At 45.4% G+C, this 18510-nt stretch overlaps 1 protein-coding gene and 1 non-coding gene across 3 annotated transcripts in view; both read right to left on the bottom strand.

Moving 5' to 3' along the window:
* Nucleotides 1–2135: 2135 nt before the first annotated feature.
* mtch2 (mitochondrial carrier homolog 2) overlaps nucleotides 2136–18510 on the bottom strand; it is a 48272-nt gene continuing 31897 nt past the window's right edge. For both annotated transcript variants that reach the window (XM_069894516.1, XM_069894521.1), the window contains 3 exons: nucleotides 16003–16070; nucleotides 8888–8963; nucleotides 2136–3459 (listed from right to left, as the gene is read on the bottom strand). In XM_069894516.1, the coding sequence (XP_069750617.1) occupies nucleotides 3382–3459; nucleotides 8888–8963; nucleotides 16003–16070 (222 nt within the window). In that variant the 3' untranslated portion in view covers nucleotides 2136–3381. The remainder of the gene's footprint in view (nucleotides 3460–8887; nucleotides 8964–16002; nucleotides 16071–18510) is intronic.
* LOC138752175 (small Cajal body-specific RNA 14) lies at nucleotides 5441–5572 on the bottom strand. The gene has a single exon (XR_011350430.1). It is a non-coding gene; the product is annotated as a small Cajal body-specific RNA 14 (non-coding RNA).

The raw sequence follows: 18510 nt of genomic DNA, 5'->3' as shown, positions 1-18510 counted from the left end.
TTCACAGACCCTGCCATTTTCTTTGCCACGAGGCAGCCTCTCCTGGTTTTCATGGTGCCTGGGGGATGGTGTTTCTTTCTGAATTGTCTTTGTTTTTCTTCCCCATGTCTAGGTTTAAAATTTTTGTTTCTATATATTTTTATGGCTGTTCTTAGGGCCTTGTTCACTTGTTATCTCGGGAGCTGAGAACCACATCTACCCCCTACTGCATCACATGACTCCCCCAATACTGCCGTTTCTTGAGCTCTTGGAGATGATCCTTTCCCACGCAGCGATGCCCCCTGACAGGTGCACGTAGAAGTTGTTGAGGGATCCACGTGACAGGCCACATTCCTTCAGGCTTCTGAGGAAGTTGAGGTGCTGGCACGTTTTCCTTGTCACTGTGTCGATGGGGTTGGATGTGGGAGATGTTTACTCCAAGGGAACTTAAAGCTGTGCTCAGTGCCATGCCCAAATAAAATGTGCATCAAAGCAACAACTACATCTTTTCATAAGAAATAGGAGCATCCGCTAATCAATGAGATCTGATATCTGTGGGCCACTGTCAGAGAACCAGGTACCTGTACCTCAGGGCCCTACTATTTATTGTACGAGGACTGCCTTGGTTTTATATCCCAAAATGTAACACTTTGCCCTTGTCTGAGTTAAAGTGCATCGGGGTGTCGAATTCAGAGAGTGCCTCCTGATAGTTGTCACCTGACCCAGAAAGTGTACATATGTTCTATCACTTCTACAGGGTTACCCAGTCTGGGAAAGGGGAAATCCTGGCTGCTTAATATTCAGAAATGACAGATGCAAAAGCGAAAGGAGGTGGGGTGAGTTAGTACAGGAGGAAGTCAATGCAATGGCAAGGTGGACACTGACCAGAAAATTTAGATGTGGACTGAGTGCGGGTCGAGCTAAGGTAAACCAAAGGGCAGGAAATGACAGTGGGACTTGCCTCTGGGCCTTGGACTGTGGAGATGAAGGAGGGAATGGAATGAAACAGGAACCGATATCCCATGCACAAGAAAGGTGTCACAGGGAAAAGGCAAGAGGATTTTTTCCTCCCTCACACCAATAACCCTCTATTTTTCTTATATCCATGTGCCTGTCTGGTCTTTTGAATGTCCCTATTGTAGTAGCCTCCACCACTATCCCCGGTAATGCATTCCAGGCACCCACCACTCTCTGTGCAAAAGCAACTTGTCTCTGACATCTCCCCTAAACTCTCCTCCACTCACCTTAAACAGATGCCCTCTAGTATTTGCTGTTCTTGCTCTGTGGAGGGCAAGGGTGCTGGCTGCCCACCTCATAATCTTTTCAGTCACCTTTGTCACTCGAATTGTTTGACATTCTCAGAAATGTAGCACTACCACTTGCAATCGGATAGAGCCCCAGGGCTTTTGTTGAGGCTGCTGTGGCTACACCTTCAATTCACTCAGAACTCTTCATACATCGACTGAAAGCTGGATTCCATCAGTGTCTGCTGCACATGTGCTGGCTTTTATGCTCATGGTCAGAGAAGTTTCCCTTAATTTCCCTCACACTAGCTTCAGACTGTTAAGTCGTTGCATGTCCAAGATACTGACTGTGCAGTATAGAAATCCAGAACAGGGGAGTCGCCAGAAAGGAGTTAAGCAAGAAAGTCTGCAGATGCTAGGCCAAGTCCAACACACAAACACGTTGGAGAAACTCAGCAGGTCACGCAACATCCATTGGAAGTAAAGGGTAACTAATGTTTAGCACTTGGACCCTTCATCAGGTACATGAAGTACCTGATGAAGGGTCCAGGTCCGGAACGTTGACTGCCTTTTACTTCCCATGGAGGCTACATGACCTGCTGAGTTTCTTCAGCACGTTTGTGTGTGCGACTGCACCTTTACTATGCAATCCCCTGGAATGGCAATGACCACTTCCAAACCGCATGGGTTTCCTAACACACACTTTATTGTTGGTGGTCTCCCACTGATATACCCTCCCCATTTCTTCCCTCAGGCTATCTGCTATCCACAAATTCAGTTCTAATGAGCCTCTACACTGGTGCTCAACTCCTGCAGAATGGGTAAGGTTGACAGAGACTGTGCATGAATCAGATAGAGGCCAAGGGAGGTGTAAGCTCCGCACTCAGGATGAGAAGACGCTGACATTGTCTCTTTCTATTGAAATCAATCATTTTAATTGGTTCAAGACACAGACCTTCTGAATTGCTCTCAGCAGTGTAACACGTGGTTCAAGCAAAGTGGCATAGTGTTTGACCACACTTTGTGTTTTGCCGGAGTCACAATTTGATACATTTTAGGAAAGGTCAGAGAGCTGCACAAGCCTGCTTTATTGAATGAACTTCAACGTGTGGCAGTCAGTGCATCCTCGCCTGACAGGCCTATTGGGAGCCGTGGGACCTCAGGTTGAGAGGCAGCAGCGTAGCTGAACGGCACTTCTCATCGCTGGCGGGTGGGGGCAGAGGAGGGGGACAGTCACTGAAGGTCAAGCTGTCCCAGGGGTTGAAGCACCAGGTTTGGCAGCATTCGCATCAGCCAATCCCCTCCTGGTGCAAGTTGACTGGAATCTTGGTCACCATATTTCTGGAGAATAAAGCACACCAATTTGGAAGCAGAATGGAGGAAATCCATGTCGTCTGTCGGCCCCGAGGGCACATGCAATGCCAGTGTTGAATGACACAGCGAGGGTCACAACAACCCGGGAAAGACCTGCAGTCTTTGCTAAATCAGCCGCTCGCAGGTCATGTTACAGGTCAGTGCACCTGCCAGTGTGGGCAGGGAATTAGTCAGGGTCCCAGCGTCCAAACGATTCACAGGGACATGCTGCATAGGTTTAGGCTTGGCTGCTCCTAAGAGAATGGACGCTGGGGTCTTCAGTGCTGTCCCTTCTCTTGGTTAGGAGTGTGGAGTGGGAGGAGAAGAAAAGGAGTCACCCGCAGCACATGGTCGTCCTCCGGAGATCCTGTCTCCATTAGTCGCCTTTGAAATGGCAAAACTGAGGGTCCCCATTAGTCACCTTTCAAATGGCAAAATCGAGGGAAGTGAGCAGATGATTGCCCACTGACCCTCCTCCCTTCCCACAGCCATGCTCTGCCTCGTTCTTTCATTCCAATTGTTCTGCCATCTTGGTGGAGTGCCTCATCCCCAGTGAAGGGCACACCCGTGTTGGTCATTCACGCAAAACTCTGGTTAACATCAAAAGTAAAAGTGTTTCCCTTTTCCATCAGGCTGCTTTCTCCACACACACCGACAGTGCGAAGCAGCAAAGCATCATTAAAAACTGCGGGGACATCATTATAAACAAAATCATACAAATCAGGTTCCCAAACCCCCCCTCCCCCTTCGTCCACCACCCCATCCTGCTCATTCACATGCTCCTTGCTGCATGCATTTACACGAATCACTTCTGGTCATTTATGTATATCCGTCCAGCTGGTGCCTTCCGGAAAAACAGGCTGTTCCCTCGGCTCATGCTCCCCTGAGACAGAAAAGAGAAAGAGTTCGGTGAGAATCCCTTGAAATGGGATGAGACGAGCTGAGAGTGCAAACGCAAAGCTTAGCACCAAATATTGGAGACATCTGGGACACCATCTGATGGGTGTGTGGACACTGTCCCAACTATACCACAGAGTTCCAGCGACCTGACACATAATGCTCTTGTGCTGGAGTACCATCACTGGCAGGTCAATAACACAGGCCATACCCTGTCTAGGCAAAGAAAGTAGGCAGATGGAATATATGGATTTCAGCAAGGTATTCAATAAGGTGCCACACAGTAAGCTGCTCTGGAAGGTGAGATCACATGGCATCCAAGGTGAGATGCAGAATGGATAGAATATTGGCCTCATGGATGAAAGTAGAGGTGATGGTGGAAGGTTGTTTTTCACACTGGAGGCCCGTGGGTTCGGTGCTGGGCTCACTGATGTTTGTCATCTCTATCAATAAATTAGACGCAAGTTTACAGATGACACTAACTTGTCTGGAATGGTAGACATTGACGACAGTTGCCAAATATTACAGCAGGTCACACTGTGCATTTTGTATCTCAATGATCTTTTTTAAAACACAGATGATGCAGAGGAATTTCTTTAACCAGAGAGTGGTGAATCTCAGGAAATTGCTGCCATCGGAAGTTGTGGAGGCCAGTCCACTGAGGGTATTTAAGACAGAGATTGATAGGTATGTGAATCAACAGGGTATTAAAGAATGGATCGACTCATGAGAGAGTGGCGGAGCAGACTCAACAGGCTGAATGGCCTACTTCTTATGCACATACCCGCATCTCCTCCATTTCCCACACACATGCCCTTGTCCTCGGCTACCACCCCACCAGACTCTGCATCCAACATACTATCCTCCACAATTTTCATCACCTACAACACGATCCCACCAGCACACATGTGTTCCCCTCTCCTCCTTCCAGAGACCACCCGCTCTGTGACTCCCTCATCCCTTCCCACTGATCGACCCCTGTGATCGTAGGAAGTGCTCCACTTGCACTCACACCTCCTCCTTCACCATTATTCAGGGCCCCAAAAAGTCCTTTTAAGTGAAGCAACACTTCACTTGTGAATCTGCTGGAGTCACCTACTGCATCCGGTACCACCGTTCTGGCCTTCTCAACATTGGAGAGACTGGATGGAGTCTGGGAGATCGCTTCGCTGAGCACCTTCGCTCTGTCCTCCAGTGGCCAACTATTTCAGTTCTAAGCCCCAATCCTGAGCCATGACCAAACCAGGGGCGCTTGTGAACTGCAAGCAACAACTAATATTCTGTCTGGGCACTCTCTAACCTAATGGCATTAACATCGACTTCTCCAGTTTCTGCTAAAAAGTAAAAACACACAGAAATGCTGGAGGAACTCAGCCAGTCTCACTGCGTCCATACAGGTAAGGATATACTGATGTTTGGGGCCTGAGCCCTTCTTCCAGGTATAACAGGAAGGCATCTGAAAAAAGAGGGAAAGGGGAAAGAACAGGGGAGGGGGAGGGGAGTCCCAACCATAAGCCAAAAAGTGCTAATGGGTTAAGAGGAAAGGTGAGAATCGATGTTGGCTCTGTGAAAGGAGACAAAGGGAAAAAGGGAGAGAGAGAGGGATAGAACTGGGGGAAAGGTGATGGGGGAAGAAGGGAGGAGGCAGCTCTGGTTTCTGCGAGACTAGCCTGTTCTTCCTCTCGTCCCTATCTCTTCCTCTCTCTCTCTTTTGTTCCAACTCTCTGGCCACTACCCTCTCCGTTCACAGAGCTATCCCACCATTCATCCCCCCCATGTTTTTGCCCTCCCTCTCATATCCACCTGGGGGCCTATACTCCTCCCCCCACCATTTTGTTCAGGTGCTTGCCCACATTTTGCTAGTACCTTGGTGAAGGCCTCAGGTCCAACCCATTGGTTATGTCTCTTTATTGTTATTTGAGTATGCTGTATTTACCACAATTCTCTACAACTGAGCTTCTTGAAGGGATGTTGGGAACCATCGCACAGCAACCCTGCTCACTCCACAGGGCCTGTCGGTGAGAACCATCTTTAATCTGTGTGGAGTATTCTAGCCACATCATATCAACTGGATAATGTAGCTTTTGAGAAATATCCACAGTCATGTGAGATGAAGCAGGACATGAGGTCCTGCAGCACGGAAATAGGCCCCTTGGCCTAGTACCAGGCTGATAAAGGTAGCCACCTACACTAGTCCCTCTGAACCTATCCACGTACCTGTCGAGTTGGGCTCACCTTCAGCACTTCCATTAGCAACCCATTTCACATACCCACTACTCTGTGCAGGGAAAAACCTGCCCCTCAGCTCCCCATTAAATCTTCCCCAATCTTAAACCCACGCCCTGCAATTTTTTGAGTTCTGGACCCTGGTCAAAGACTATGACCATTAATTTCAACAATCCCTCTCATGTTTTATATCTCTCTACGAGTTCATCTGCTCAAATTCCAAGACCCCACAATGGATCCTGGATTTCCTCACCTCCAGACCACAATCAGTTGAGGATTGATAAGAACATCTCCATCCGTATCAGAGCACCACAGTGCCATGTTCTTAGCCCCCTGCTCTACTCACTTTACACATACATCTGTGTGGCTTGGAACGACAATAACACCATCTACAAATTTGCCAACGATACCAAGGTAGTGGGTTGTACAAAGGAAGGGGTGAATTCACATACAGGAGGGAGACTGAAAACTTGGCCGAATGCACCAACAACAACCTTACACTCAATGTCACCAAAATCAAGGAGCTGATTCAGGAGAGGAAAACCAGAGGCGGACGATGCAGTGATCATCAGGGGATGAGAGGTGGGGAGGGTGAGCAAATTTAGGTTCTTAGGAGTCACTATCTTGGAGGATCTTTCCTGGACCCAACACTAATTGGCATCGTGAAGAAAGCACGTCCACCTCTACTTCCTCTGGAGTTTGCGGAGGTTTGGTATGACATTGGAAACCCTGGTGTGGTAGAAAATGAGCTGACCGGCTGCATCATGGTCTGGTATGGATTGCTGCAGCAATCATCAAAGACCCACACTACCCAGCCTGCACTCTGTTCTCGCTGCTGCCATCAGGAAAGAAGTATAGGAGCCACAAGACTGACTCCACCAGGTTCAGGGACAGCTGCTACCCCTCCACCATCAGACTCCTCACCGACAAACTCAATCAGAGTCTCATTTAAGGACTCTTATTTGTGCACTTTTGTTCTCTCTGTATTGCAGTCAGTTTGTTTACATTCGTTATCTGTTTACAGTTCTCTATCTGTTTACATGTTTACAATGTGTGCTGTTTATTTTTGCACTACAACTAGTGGTAATTCTGCAGCGCCCACAGTAAAAAGTATCTCAGGGTTGTATGTGTCAAGATGTATGTACTCTGACAATTAATCTGAAATCTGAACTTCTTTGTTCCAGGGCAAACAGTCCCAGCCTATCCAGTTTTTCCTTACAACTTAACCCCTCAAATTATGCCAATATCCTAACTCATCTTGCTGCACTGTCCAGCTTAATCATGTTTCCTGTAATATGGTGACCAAAACAATTCAAGTATGTAAGATTATGACAGGCCAAGATAGACACTTTTTTCCTGAGGCAACAATAGCAAATACCAGAGGATATGTGTTTAAGGTGAATGGAGGAAAGTTTAGGGTCCTCAGAGGCAAGTTTTTTTTTACTCAGAAAAGTGTGTTTGGAATGCACTACCAGGAGCAGAAGTGGAGGGACATTGAAAAGACTCTTAGCTATGGATGTGAGAAGAAAAAAGGGTTATGAGTGTGAGTTGGGAAAAATATGATGGTTTACATAGGTCGGCATAATATTGTGGGCGGAAGGGTCTGTTCTGTGGTGTAATGTTCTATGTCCCAGAACAGCAGTCTCACCATCGTCCTGTATTGTTGTACTGATGTCCCAACTCAATGCCATGGCTGATGAAGGCACACGTGCCATATCCTTTCTCACTGCCTAGTCCACCTGTGCTACCATTTCCAAGGTACCCATAGGTCTCTCTGTTTTGCAACAGTCTCAGGCTCTTATCATTCTCTCTGCATGACCTGCCGTTTTAATTTCACAAAATGCATCACTTCACACTGTCTGAGTTAAATTCTATCTGCCATTCCTTTGCAGGTAGGACTGAGATCAACTGAGAAAGCAGGCATGTTGCTGAGTGCAAATTTTTGGGATTAGCTACCCAGATGATCACAGATTATCAGAGCAAGTTTAAGGCATGGTTTTATTTTCCTCTCTAATGGAAATAGAATCTAAATTTAGAACACAAACCAGTACCCCACAGGAACAGAGCCTTCCGCCCATAATGTCTGCACTGAACACGATGTCAAATTAAACAAAATCTAATCTACTTGCACATGATAAATATTCTTCTGCCTGCATATTCATGTGTGTATTGAAAAGATTCTTAAGCACTACTATTGTGTCTGGTTCCATCACCAGCACCGGCAGTCTGTTCCAGACACCTAACACCGTGTAAAAAAACTCTGCACATCTCCTTTATACTTTCCTCCTCTTACCTTAAATGTATGTCCTTTATATAACGTTCATGATATGGACAAGGCCAGCTTTTCGTGGCCAGTCCCAATGCATTTGAACCAAGCGCATGAAAGGCCAATTTAGGGTCCATCAATGTTAATCAGCCTGTAGCCACATAAAGGCCAGACAGGATCAGGATGAAAGAGACCCTTGCCTGGAAGGACATCCCTGAACCATTTGGAGTTTTATAACAGTCGCGTAGTTTCGAGGTTCACAAACTGATTTATCCAACAGCAATCAGGTCCTTGAACCTCCCCTAACTCCTGTCACTATCCTAACCCTAATCATCAGGGACCACTACTGAAACATACAACTCTTTCAAGCTCATCCATGTACCTATCCAAAATTTTCTTAAATATCAAAACTGAGCCCTCATTCAGCCAGTAACTTATTCCCCACACTCACCGCTCTCTGCATAAAGAAGTTCCCCCTAGTGTGTTCCTGTTAAACATTTCCTCTTTCACCCTTCACCCATGTTCTCTAGTTCTTGTCTCACCAACCAAGCCTGCTTATGTTTACTCGATCTATACCGTCATAATTTTAAATACCTCTATCAAATCTCCCCTCATTCTTCCATGCTCCAGGGAATTAAGTCCTAACCTTTCCCTGTAACTCAGTTCCTCAGTCCTTGTAAATATTTTCTGCACTTTCAATCTTATTGATATTTTTCCTGTAGTTGGGTGACCAGTTAAGATAGTGCCCTCAAGGATGTACACCAGGGACAGATATTACTCGAGCATACCCATGAATCCGCTGGAGTCACTGTCTATTCTCCTCTCTGGAAGCCAGTGATTCTCCACACCAGTGCTTTCAACCCATCAAGCGCTGACCGTTCACAGTGCAAATGGTCAGCTCAGCAACAACAGCTGCACTCACCTCTCTGCTCAGCTGGCACCAGCAGTCAATCCACGACGTGTACACAGCAGCATAAGGAGGGAGACCACCAACTAGCCTGTAGGTAGAGAGAGACAGAGTAATTCAATAAGCCAGCATCTCTGCAGGAGTGTGGACAATTAGAGAGACAAGAAGGAGAGGTGAAACACTCCCCTGTGTGTGCAATACCCTCCAACGTACCCATATGCACTGGAGTTTCCTTTTTCCTCCCCCCTTGAACAAAGGAGGTTTATTCAGTGATTACAAGAAATCATTTTAATACAATATTACAGGGCTCAGTTACACACTATTTATTTCAAATCATAACACAGCTTCACCATCCAGAATGCACTTTGTGGTGCCCACCGGCTCTGGAAATGCCCCATCAAACCTATAGACACTGCCTGCTCCTTCTCCAGGGTCACAAGGGCATGAATGTAACCCCAGAGAATGGGGAGGCAGTCAGCCTGGGCACAATCCTCGGCTGCCCATTGCCTGGACCCATCATGAATGGGCAACTTGGCCAGGCCCAGGAGTAAAATGCCAAGGAGATCCCAAGTGGCCTACCCTCTCCTCATGGGGTGACCAAAGATCAGGAGCCTGAGACTGAAATGTCTCCAGAGTTTGAGGTGCAGCCCCTTCAGATATTCAAATAGAGGCTGCAATCACTCACATTCCTTATATACATGCTACACCATCTCCTCCAGGCCACAGAAATGAGAGGTTGTCACATGGTCTGAGGAAACTGACTGAGGAATCTGTTATATCCGTAACAGGAGCTCCTGTGATGAATGCTATTTTGACAGGCTCCATTCTCCATTTCACCCTATTGCTGGGGGAGTCGCACAAGGCTGACAAGCCACATGCAAGGGGGATGATACCCAGCAGCAGTTTTCAACTGCAGCACCATTCTCTCAAAGTCCAATCTGTCACATCTGCAGGCCATCGTGGCTCAGTCTATTTGCTTTAAATCAGGAAAGAGTTGTGACACAGGAAGCAGCTCTTTGGCCCATCAGGATTATGTCACCCCAAAAAGACAACAGCTGGGGTTTCCAACACTGAGTCCATAGATGTCTTCCAGAGCATGAGCAAGAGCTATTTAAATGGGAAGGTGCTTTCTGTCTCTCCCATACCTTCAAGAAGCAGGTTCCAGACCCTCACCACCCTCTGGGTTATCTCTCCTCCACTCCTTCCACCAATTAATTTAAGTCCATGCTCCTTGGAGCTCACTCCATTGGTATGAGATTGAAAGAGTGCAGAGAAGGTTTACAAGGATGTTGCCACAATTTTAGGAACTGAGTTACAGGGATTTCATTCCCTGGAGCATCGAAGAATGAAGAGAAATTTGATCGAGGTATACAAAATTATGAGAAGTATAAAGAGGGTAAATGGAAGCAGGATTTTTCCAGAGGTTGGATGAGACAAGAACAAGAGATCATGGATTAAGGGTGAAAGGTGAATATTTTAAAGGGAATATTTGGGGGAACCTTTTCAGGCAGAGAGTATGCAGGGTTATTTAAACATTTAATAAAAATTTGGACATGCACATTGATAGGAGGGGTTTGGAGGGCAATGGTCCAGGTCAGTGGAACAAGGTTGAATAATAGTTCAGCACAGACAAGATTGGCCGAAGGACCTATTTCTGCACTGTAATGTTCTTTGATTCTTTGAACCCTCGACCCACAAGATACAAGTTATTTCTATTTATTCTGTCTGGAGGCTCTTAAATTTGTACCCATCAACAATGCTCGCAAACAATGAACAGCTGGAGGAATCAGTGGGTCAGAAGCATCTGTGGGTAGAGATGGACACTAAATTTTGTGTTTCTGGTCGGGACACTAAATTGTAGCTTAGTGGATGCTACCTGACCTGTTGAGTCCAACTGCCATCTCATCTGTCTGCTCAGGATTACAGCATCCACAGATTTTGTGTTTCCTCACTCAGCTTCCTAGGTTCCAAAGAAAACAACCCGAAATCTGTTGAACAATATTCATCTGTACAATCTTCCTTTCCTGCAACATTCTGCATCCTCTCTAGCACAATCTCAACTTCCCTGTAACATGGGGAATCACCTCCCTACTCTTATATCCTAGGCCTCAGTTTAAAAAAAACTTTACAAATGATTTGCTACCTTTAGGGACCTGTGGGAACACACACCAAGATTCTTTTGTTCCCTCACACAAGTATCCTTTCTTCCAACAGCTACAATACAATTCCACCATCATCCCTTTCTCTGGGACCACGTTCCTTGCTTCCCCTTCCCTGAGCCCTTTCCACTCCTACCCTGGTCGCCACACCAGTCCCTTCACTTCCAGGGACCTGACAGCCCTTCTGGGTGAGATAGAGATTCACATGTGCCCCCTCCTGCCTGACCGTGTTCGGCTGCTCCTCATCTACGTCAATCAAGCAGGTGCTCTATCCATGACAGCGATCTTAAGCTCCTGGCTGTACCTCATTTTCACTCTTTTCCACATTCCCACCCTGGCCTGCCGTGTCCTCGCATTTCCATTTTCAGGGTGAGGCCAAACAAAACCTAGTGTAACGACACTTCATATTCCACACAGACAGTCCACGCCCATGGCAGGAATATTCTGATTTTAGGTAAACCTCTCCCCTCTGTTCCTTTCTCTCTCATTCTGACCCAGGTCCTCTCTCACACACTACTTTCCAACTCCACCACTGCCTGTTGCCTAGTTTCTTTCCCCTTGCTCACCTTGCTACCTCTCCTGCCACTCCCACCACACAGTCCCCTATCTTCTCTCCCCTCTGCCTCCCTTACGTGGTTCCACTCATCACCTTTCTTATTAGATCTGCAGCCCACATCACCTCCCAGCTTCTGTCTCTATCACCATCTTCCCATCTGCCTCCTCCTGTCCACTATCCCTTTTCCTCACCTGGCTCAACCTATCAATTGCCAACTCCTGCATCATCCCACCCCTTTATACCACCAGTCTCCCCGCAACACTCTCAGTCTTGATGAAACCTGAAACGTCAGCCATCCCTGTGCTTCTGCAGGTGCAGCTTGACCCCAAACTCCCTCCATCAGCTCGGCTTTTTTGGTCCAGATTCATGTCCACCCTTCCACTTGCTGCACAGTCCTTTGCCTTGGTGCGTCTTCCCAATTGCCTGGACTGGATTTTCCACTTCCCTGCCCAACTGATGAGACAATCTACATCTTCTTGCAGTCCAAAGCTACTATCCTGTCAATCATTATCAATTACTGTAGCATTGGCAAGTCTATTTATAAACCTATTTCATTAGTATAACTTGACAAAAACGATCCCTGTGGAACCCTACAAGTCACTGTCTTCCAGTTACAAAAACACCTTTGAACCATTACTTTTTGCTTCAATTAAGTGCAATATTCAAACTTGCTGAAAAACTCAGCAGGACACACAGCATCCACAGGAAGCAAAGGGTAACCAATGTTTTGGGCCTGGGCCCTTGTCAGGAATAAACAAAAACAGGCAGGTGCCTGGATACAAAGGGGGGGGGGGGGGGGTAGGAGGAGAGGAATCAATCAAGTTTTTAGAAGTATATGTTCAACTGCAGAAAGTTAGAATTTCAGTGCACATACACTTTGTACAATCTACATGACAATAAACTCATTATCCCATGGATAATGACTAATCAACCATGTGGGAACTTGCAAAAAGCCTTGCTAAAGTATGCATAGATTATATTAAATGTAATGCCTTCATTATCTCAAAAATATTAATCAGATCGGTAAGTCACAATCTTCCTTTCACTATCCCATGCAAAATGAAGGTTTCTGCTACACTTTACATTGGATTCCAAGAATTTATCTACCACAGAAGTTAAGTCTCTCTGTCTTTCATAGGGGCCGCTCACTCTGTTACTCTTTTGTGCACTCATCCTTCCCCATCAATTCCACCCCGGCACCTTTCCCTTTGGTCGCAGGAGGTGCCACACTTGCGTCCACAATCTCCTCCCTCATCTCAGTCCGGGACCCCAAACAGGCCTTTCAAGTAAAGCAACACTTCACGTGTATCCGCAGGTCTGATTCACTGCATCTGGTGCTCCCTTTGTGGCCTTCTCTACATTGGACATTCAGAGCAAGGACATTCAGAGGTTCAAACCTTCCCAGTTTCAGGAATGATTCCATTGGACTAAAAGAAATGAGGATGGGACAGACCAGATAATTATTATTGACTTCTGAACAAAAACGTGAAAGTCTGCAGACATCGTGATTAAAAGTAAAAACACAGTGCTGGAGAAACTCATCAGGTCAAACAGTGAACTTGATACAGTAAAGATAAAAATACATAACCAACGTTTTGCGCAGATTGGGAGATCGCTTCACTGAGCACCTTCGCTCCGTCCACATCAGATACAGAGACCTCCCAATGACCAACCATTTCAGTTCTGCATCACACTCCCATACTTATGTCTGTCCATGGCCCCATGTACTATCCTCACAAGAGCACACGTAAATTGGAGGAACAACACCTGATTTTCCATCTGGGCACTCTCCAGCCACATGGCATTAACATCAACTTTCCAAGTTTCTGCTATCCTGTTCTCTTTTCCCCCTCCCTTCCCTTCCCCCTGTAGCTCTCCATCCCCTTTTCACCAAGCCATCCCTCCTCCCCTTGCCTGCTGCTGTCCCCTTCGTCCCTTCTCCATCTATTACCTCCTGCTTTTGCGACCACACCTCCCCCTTTCCCCTTTTATTCGGACGCCTGCTGACATTTTTCTATACCTTGATCTTGATACCTATACCTTGGGCTTCAGCCCAAAACGTTGGTTATGTATTTTTATCTTTGCTGTATCAAGTTCACTGTTTGACCTGTTGAGTTTCTCCAGCACTGTGTTTTTACTTTTAATCACGATGTCTGCAGACTTTCACGTTTTTGTTCAGAAGTCAATAATAATTATCTGGTCTGTCCCATCCTCATTTCTTTTAGTCCAATGGAATCATTCCTGAAACTGGGAAGGTTTGAACCTCTGAATGTCCTTGCTTGATTCTGGTATATAATTCATCTAGACAGAAGAATTTACCTAATCTCAAAAATGCTGAACACCTTAATATACCCTCATTAACAATACTTACCACATACAATACTTAACACACACTTTCTTTAACTACTGCATTCATATTGGTCACGCCTTTCTTTTGCAGAGACCTGCAAGTTATTTAAGTACCTTCCCCGTATCATACACCCCTGGACATAGATCATCTTTCAGGTCCTCTATTGGTCTCTCCTTAGTGATCAGATTTCAGATTTATTGTCAGAGTATGTACATGACATCACATACAACCCTGAGATTCTTTTTCCTGCAGGTGTGGTGGAATTGCCACTTATCGGTAGGGCAAAAAAAAACACCTGACTCAACATACTCATGTAAACAAATAAAGAAATGTAAAGAAAATGACTGTGCAATACAGAGATAGAGAAAAAAAAAATCAATAAAGTTCAAAAGTAAGAGTCCTTAAACGATTGAGTCCCTGATTGAGTCTGTTATTGAGGAGACTGATGGTGGAGGGGTAGCAGCTGTTCCTGAACCTGGTGATGCAAACCTTTTGGCACCGATACCTCTTTCCTGATGGAAGCAGTGAGCACAGAGCATGTGCTGGGTCATGTGGAACCTTACTGATCGCTGCTGCTCTCTGATGGCAGCGTTCCCTGTAGATGTTCTTGATGGTGGGGAAGTATTTACTTGCAATATCCTGGGCTGTGTCCACCAATTTTTTCAGGGCTTTGTGCTCAGGAGTATTGGTGTCCCCATACCAGACCGTGATGTAGCTGGTCAGCACACTTTCCACCACACATCTGTAGAAATTTGCCAGGGTTTCTGGTGTCGTACCAAACCTCCGCAGACTCCTGTGGAACTAGATGAGCAGAGGTGCTTTCTTCATGATGTCATTGGCGTGTTGGGTCCAGGAAAGATCCTCTGAGATAGTGACTCTCAGGAACTTAAATTTGCTCACCCTCTCCACCTCTGATCCCCCAAATCATCACTGGATCATACACCTCTGGTTTTCCCTTCTTGAAGTTAACAATCAGCTCTTTGATTATCCTTCTTTTGATTTTACGTCACTATTTCTCATACCCTACCTTGACTTTCTCAATTCTCCTTCAAACATCTCTCAGATTTCCTATTCTTCTCCAGGTTCTCTGCTGCATTCGTATCATCTTACCCTCTCTGCAGCTCATCATCTGGGGCAGACAGGGAGGTGGGAGGGTCAGGGCTGAGTCGTCCCATCCATTTTTTGTGGGAACATGCTTACCCTGAACCCTTGAGTCTCTTTCTCGAAGGTCACCCATTATTTAGACCCCAATTTGTCTTCCCCTACCCATTTCCAGTTCACTTGTAAAATGCACCTTAATCCAATTTAGAACCATTTTTAACTCTAGTGACCACAAAACACAGGAGTAAAATTAGGCCATTCGATCCATTAAGTCCTCCCCACCATTTCATCTATTCCTTTCAACCTTATTCTCCTGTCTTTCCCCATAACTTGTTTCCCTTTCTAATCAAGAACATATTTCCCTCTGTCTTAAATATGCCCAATTTCTCTTCTCATTTTAACTTTAACTTTTTCCATAATTATGCTAGAGCAGTGGTTTTCAAACTTTTTCTTTCCACTCACATCCCACCTTAACTATTCCCTACGCCATCGGTGCTCTGTGATTAGTAAGGGATTGTTTAAGGTGGGATGTGGGTGGGAAGAAAAAGTTTGAAAACCACTGTTTTAGACGTCCCTTATTGACTCATGATATGCAGGATTTCATAACTCCAAAGGAAATGGGCCAATGGCAATTTTTCTCAAGCAAAATATTTCAGTAACAATTGGGTCTCGAGCAGTGGTTCTCAACCTTTTTTCCCCACTCACCACCTTAAGCAATCCCTTACAAAGCACCGATGGCATAGGGATTACTTAAGGTGTTATGTGAATGGAAAGAAAAGGTTTGAAAACCACTGTGCTAGATCTACCTAAGTTATGACCACTCGCTGTCCCGGATATACTGGATATTGACAGGAGAGGAAAGCAATCCTTCGATCAGCAGCAGGACGTTTAGATACAAATTGGAACGAATTGTAAATCCACGGAGGCTGTGCCCTGGATCTGAGAGAATAAAGGTTCAACTCACCCACAATTATTGACTGCCATCAGATTGGAGACGAGGACAAAAGGGTAAGTCATCATGCTGGCCACGAACTGTGAGGAGACCAACAAAAGAAGATGCTGTCATAACGGAGGGTGGTCAATTGAATAAAACAGTAGCAATCAACAATCCTCAATGCCAATGATGCTGTGCTAACAGACTCCACGAACCCAGCATTACTTGCAGGCTCCTCTCTGAGCCCTCTCTTCTTGCTGAGGGGAGGGGCAGAGTGATTGGGTGACATTGATTAGGTGTTAAAGCTGGATGAGGAGAATGTGCTTGACTGCTCGTTTCAGGGATTCAATTGAAGCAAAGGCTGATCCTTTCTCAAAGCAAAGCAAATGCTCAGAAGGAGCCTTGCTTCCTGTGGAAGGTTGGATAGGGAGAGCCTCAACTTCTCAGACAGGCAATCTGCAGCAGTCTTCTCTCGCCCATAGCCAAGCAAGAGCAGGTTTAAGTGAGATATGCTGCTCTACATAAAGATTTACCTTTCAGCTACATCCTGCTTGTAACAAGGCAAGAACTGCTCTGAGGATGGGAACAGCAGGCCAAAGACCACTCTCCATAACACATCAATGGCTCGATCATGGAGAGAGAGGAGAGGACAAAAGTGTTTGGTGTGCATAAAAGGATGACCTATCCTGGATCCCCAACAACTCCTCATTGGTGAGGAAAGTGCAGCAGCGCCTACACATCTTAAGGAGGCTGAGGAGAGCAAGGCTACTGGGCCCAATCTTGACAACATTTTATAGGGGCACAAGTGAGAATATTTGTCTGGCTGCATCACTGTGTGGTATGGTAGCTGCAAAGTATTGGACTGGAAGTCAACACAGAAGATCAAAACAGCTGAGAACATTACTGGGGTCTCCCTTTCTTCTATCAACAACATTCAATGGGTCCGATGCTTAAATAGGGCTCAATCAATTATTGAGGACACCTTCCATGCTGTATCTATGATCCACTACTATCACTAAGGAGGTACAGAAGCATCAAAATCGGGACTGCCGGGCTGGAAAGCACAGTTTTAACAGTATAAACCCCTGTTATCCAGAATTCATGTAACTGGCAAAAATAAATCAACAAAAACATAAAATAAAATAATAGGTAAAAAATAAAATAATAGGTTAAAAAAAATGTTAAATTTAAAATTGCAAAAGTAAATGTTCTCTGAAGTAACACATAAATCTTTGGTGAAGATGGGAGTAAATATTCAGCCAGCAGAGGGCCTTGGTTGTGCTTTGCTCATAGCAGCTGTTTCAATAATGTCATTAGATATGGGGATAGTGCCGGAGGATTGGCGCATTGCGCATGTGGTTCCGTTATTTAAAAAGGGTTCAAGGAGGAAGCCTGGCAGCTATCGGCCTGTAAGTTTGACGTCTGTGGTAGGTAAATTAATGGAGAAAATTCTTAGAGATAGTACTTATAAACATCTGGATAGACAGGGTCTGATCAGGAGCACTCAACATGGATTTGTGGGAGGAAGGTCATGTTTGACCAATCTGATTGAATTTTTTGAAGAGGTGACTAGGATTGTGGATGAGGGTAGCGCAGTGGATGTTGTCTATATGGACTTCAGTAAGGCCTTCGATAAGGTACCACATGGAAGGTTAGTTAGGAAGATGCAGTCTTTAGGTATAAATTTTAAGATAGTCAAATGGATTGAACATTGGCTGAAAGAGAGAGGCCAGAGAGTGGTAGTGGATAATTGTCTGTCAGGTTGGAGGCCGGTGACCAGTGGTGTGCCTCAAGGATTTCTATTGGGCCCATTGTTGTTCGTTATATACATTAATGATCTAGATGATGGGGTGGTGAATTGGATTAGTAAATATGCAGACGATACTAAGATAGGTGGAATAGTGGATAATGAAGAAGGTTTTCAAGGATTGCAGAGGGATTTGGGCTGCTTAGAAAAGTGGGCTGAAAAATGGCAGATGGAATTTAATGCTGATAAGTGTGAGGTGCTTCATTTTGGTAAGAAGAATCAGAATAGGACATACGTGGTAAATGGGAGAGCATTGAGGAATACAGAAGAGCAGAAAGATTTAGGAGTAACGGTACATCGTTCCCTGAAGGTAGAAACTCACGTGAATAGGGTGGTGAAGAAGGCTTTTAGTATGCTGGCCTTTATCAATCATTGCATGGAATATAGGAGTTGGGAGGTGATGTTGAGATTGTATAAGACGTTGGTGTGGCCTAATTTGGAGTTCTGTGTGCAGTTCTGGTCGCCTAATTACAGGAAGGATATAAACAGAGTGGAGAGAGTGCAGCGAAGGTTTACCAGAATGTTACCTGGGTTTAAGCATCTAGAGTATGGGGAGAGATTGGACAGATTAGGTCTTTATTCTTTGGAGCGTAGAAGGTTGAGAGGGGATTTGATAGAAGTATTTAAGATTATGAAAGGGATAGACAGAGTGGATGTGGATAGACTATTTCCATTAAGAGGAGGAAAGATTAAAACAAGAGGACATGAGTTAAGAATTAAGGGGCAGAGGT

The sequence above is a fragment of the Narcine bancroftii genome, chromosome 1 (assembly GCF_036971445.1).
Source record: "Narcine bancroftii isolate sNarBan1 chromosome 1, sNarBan1.hap1, whole genome shotgun sequence".
Lineage (NCBI taxonomy): Eukaryota > Metazoa > Chordata > Chondrichthyes > Torpediniformes > Narcinidae > Narcine > Narcine bancroftii.
The sequence above is the reverse complement of the archived record's forward strand: the minus strand, read 5'-3'. Positions and strand labels throughout refer to the sequence as shown.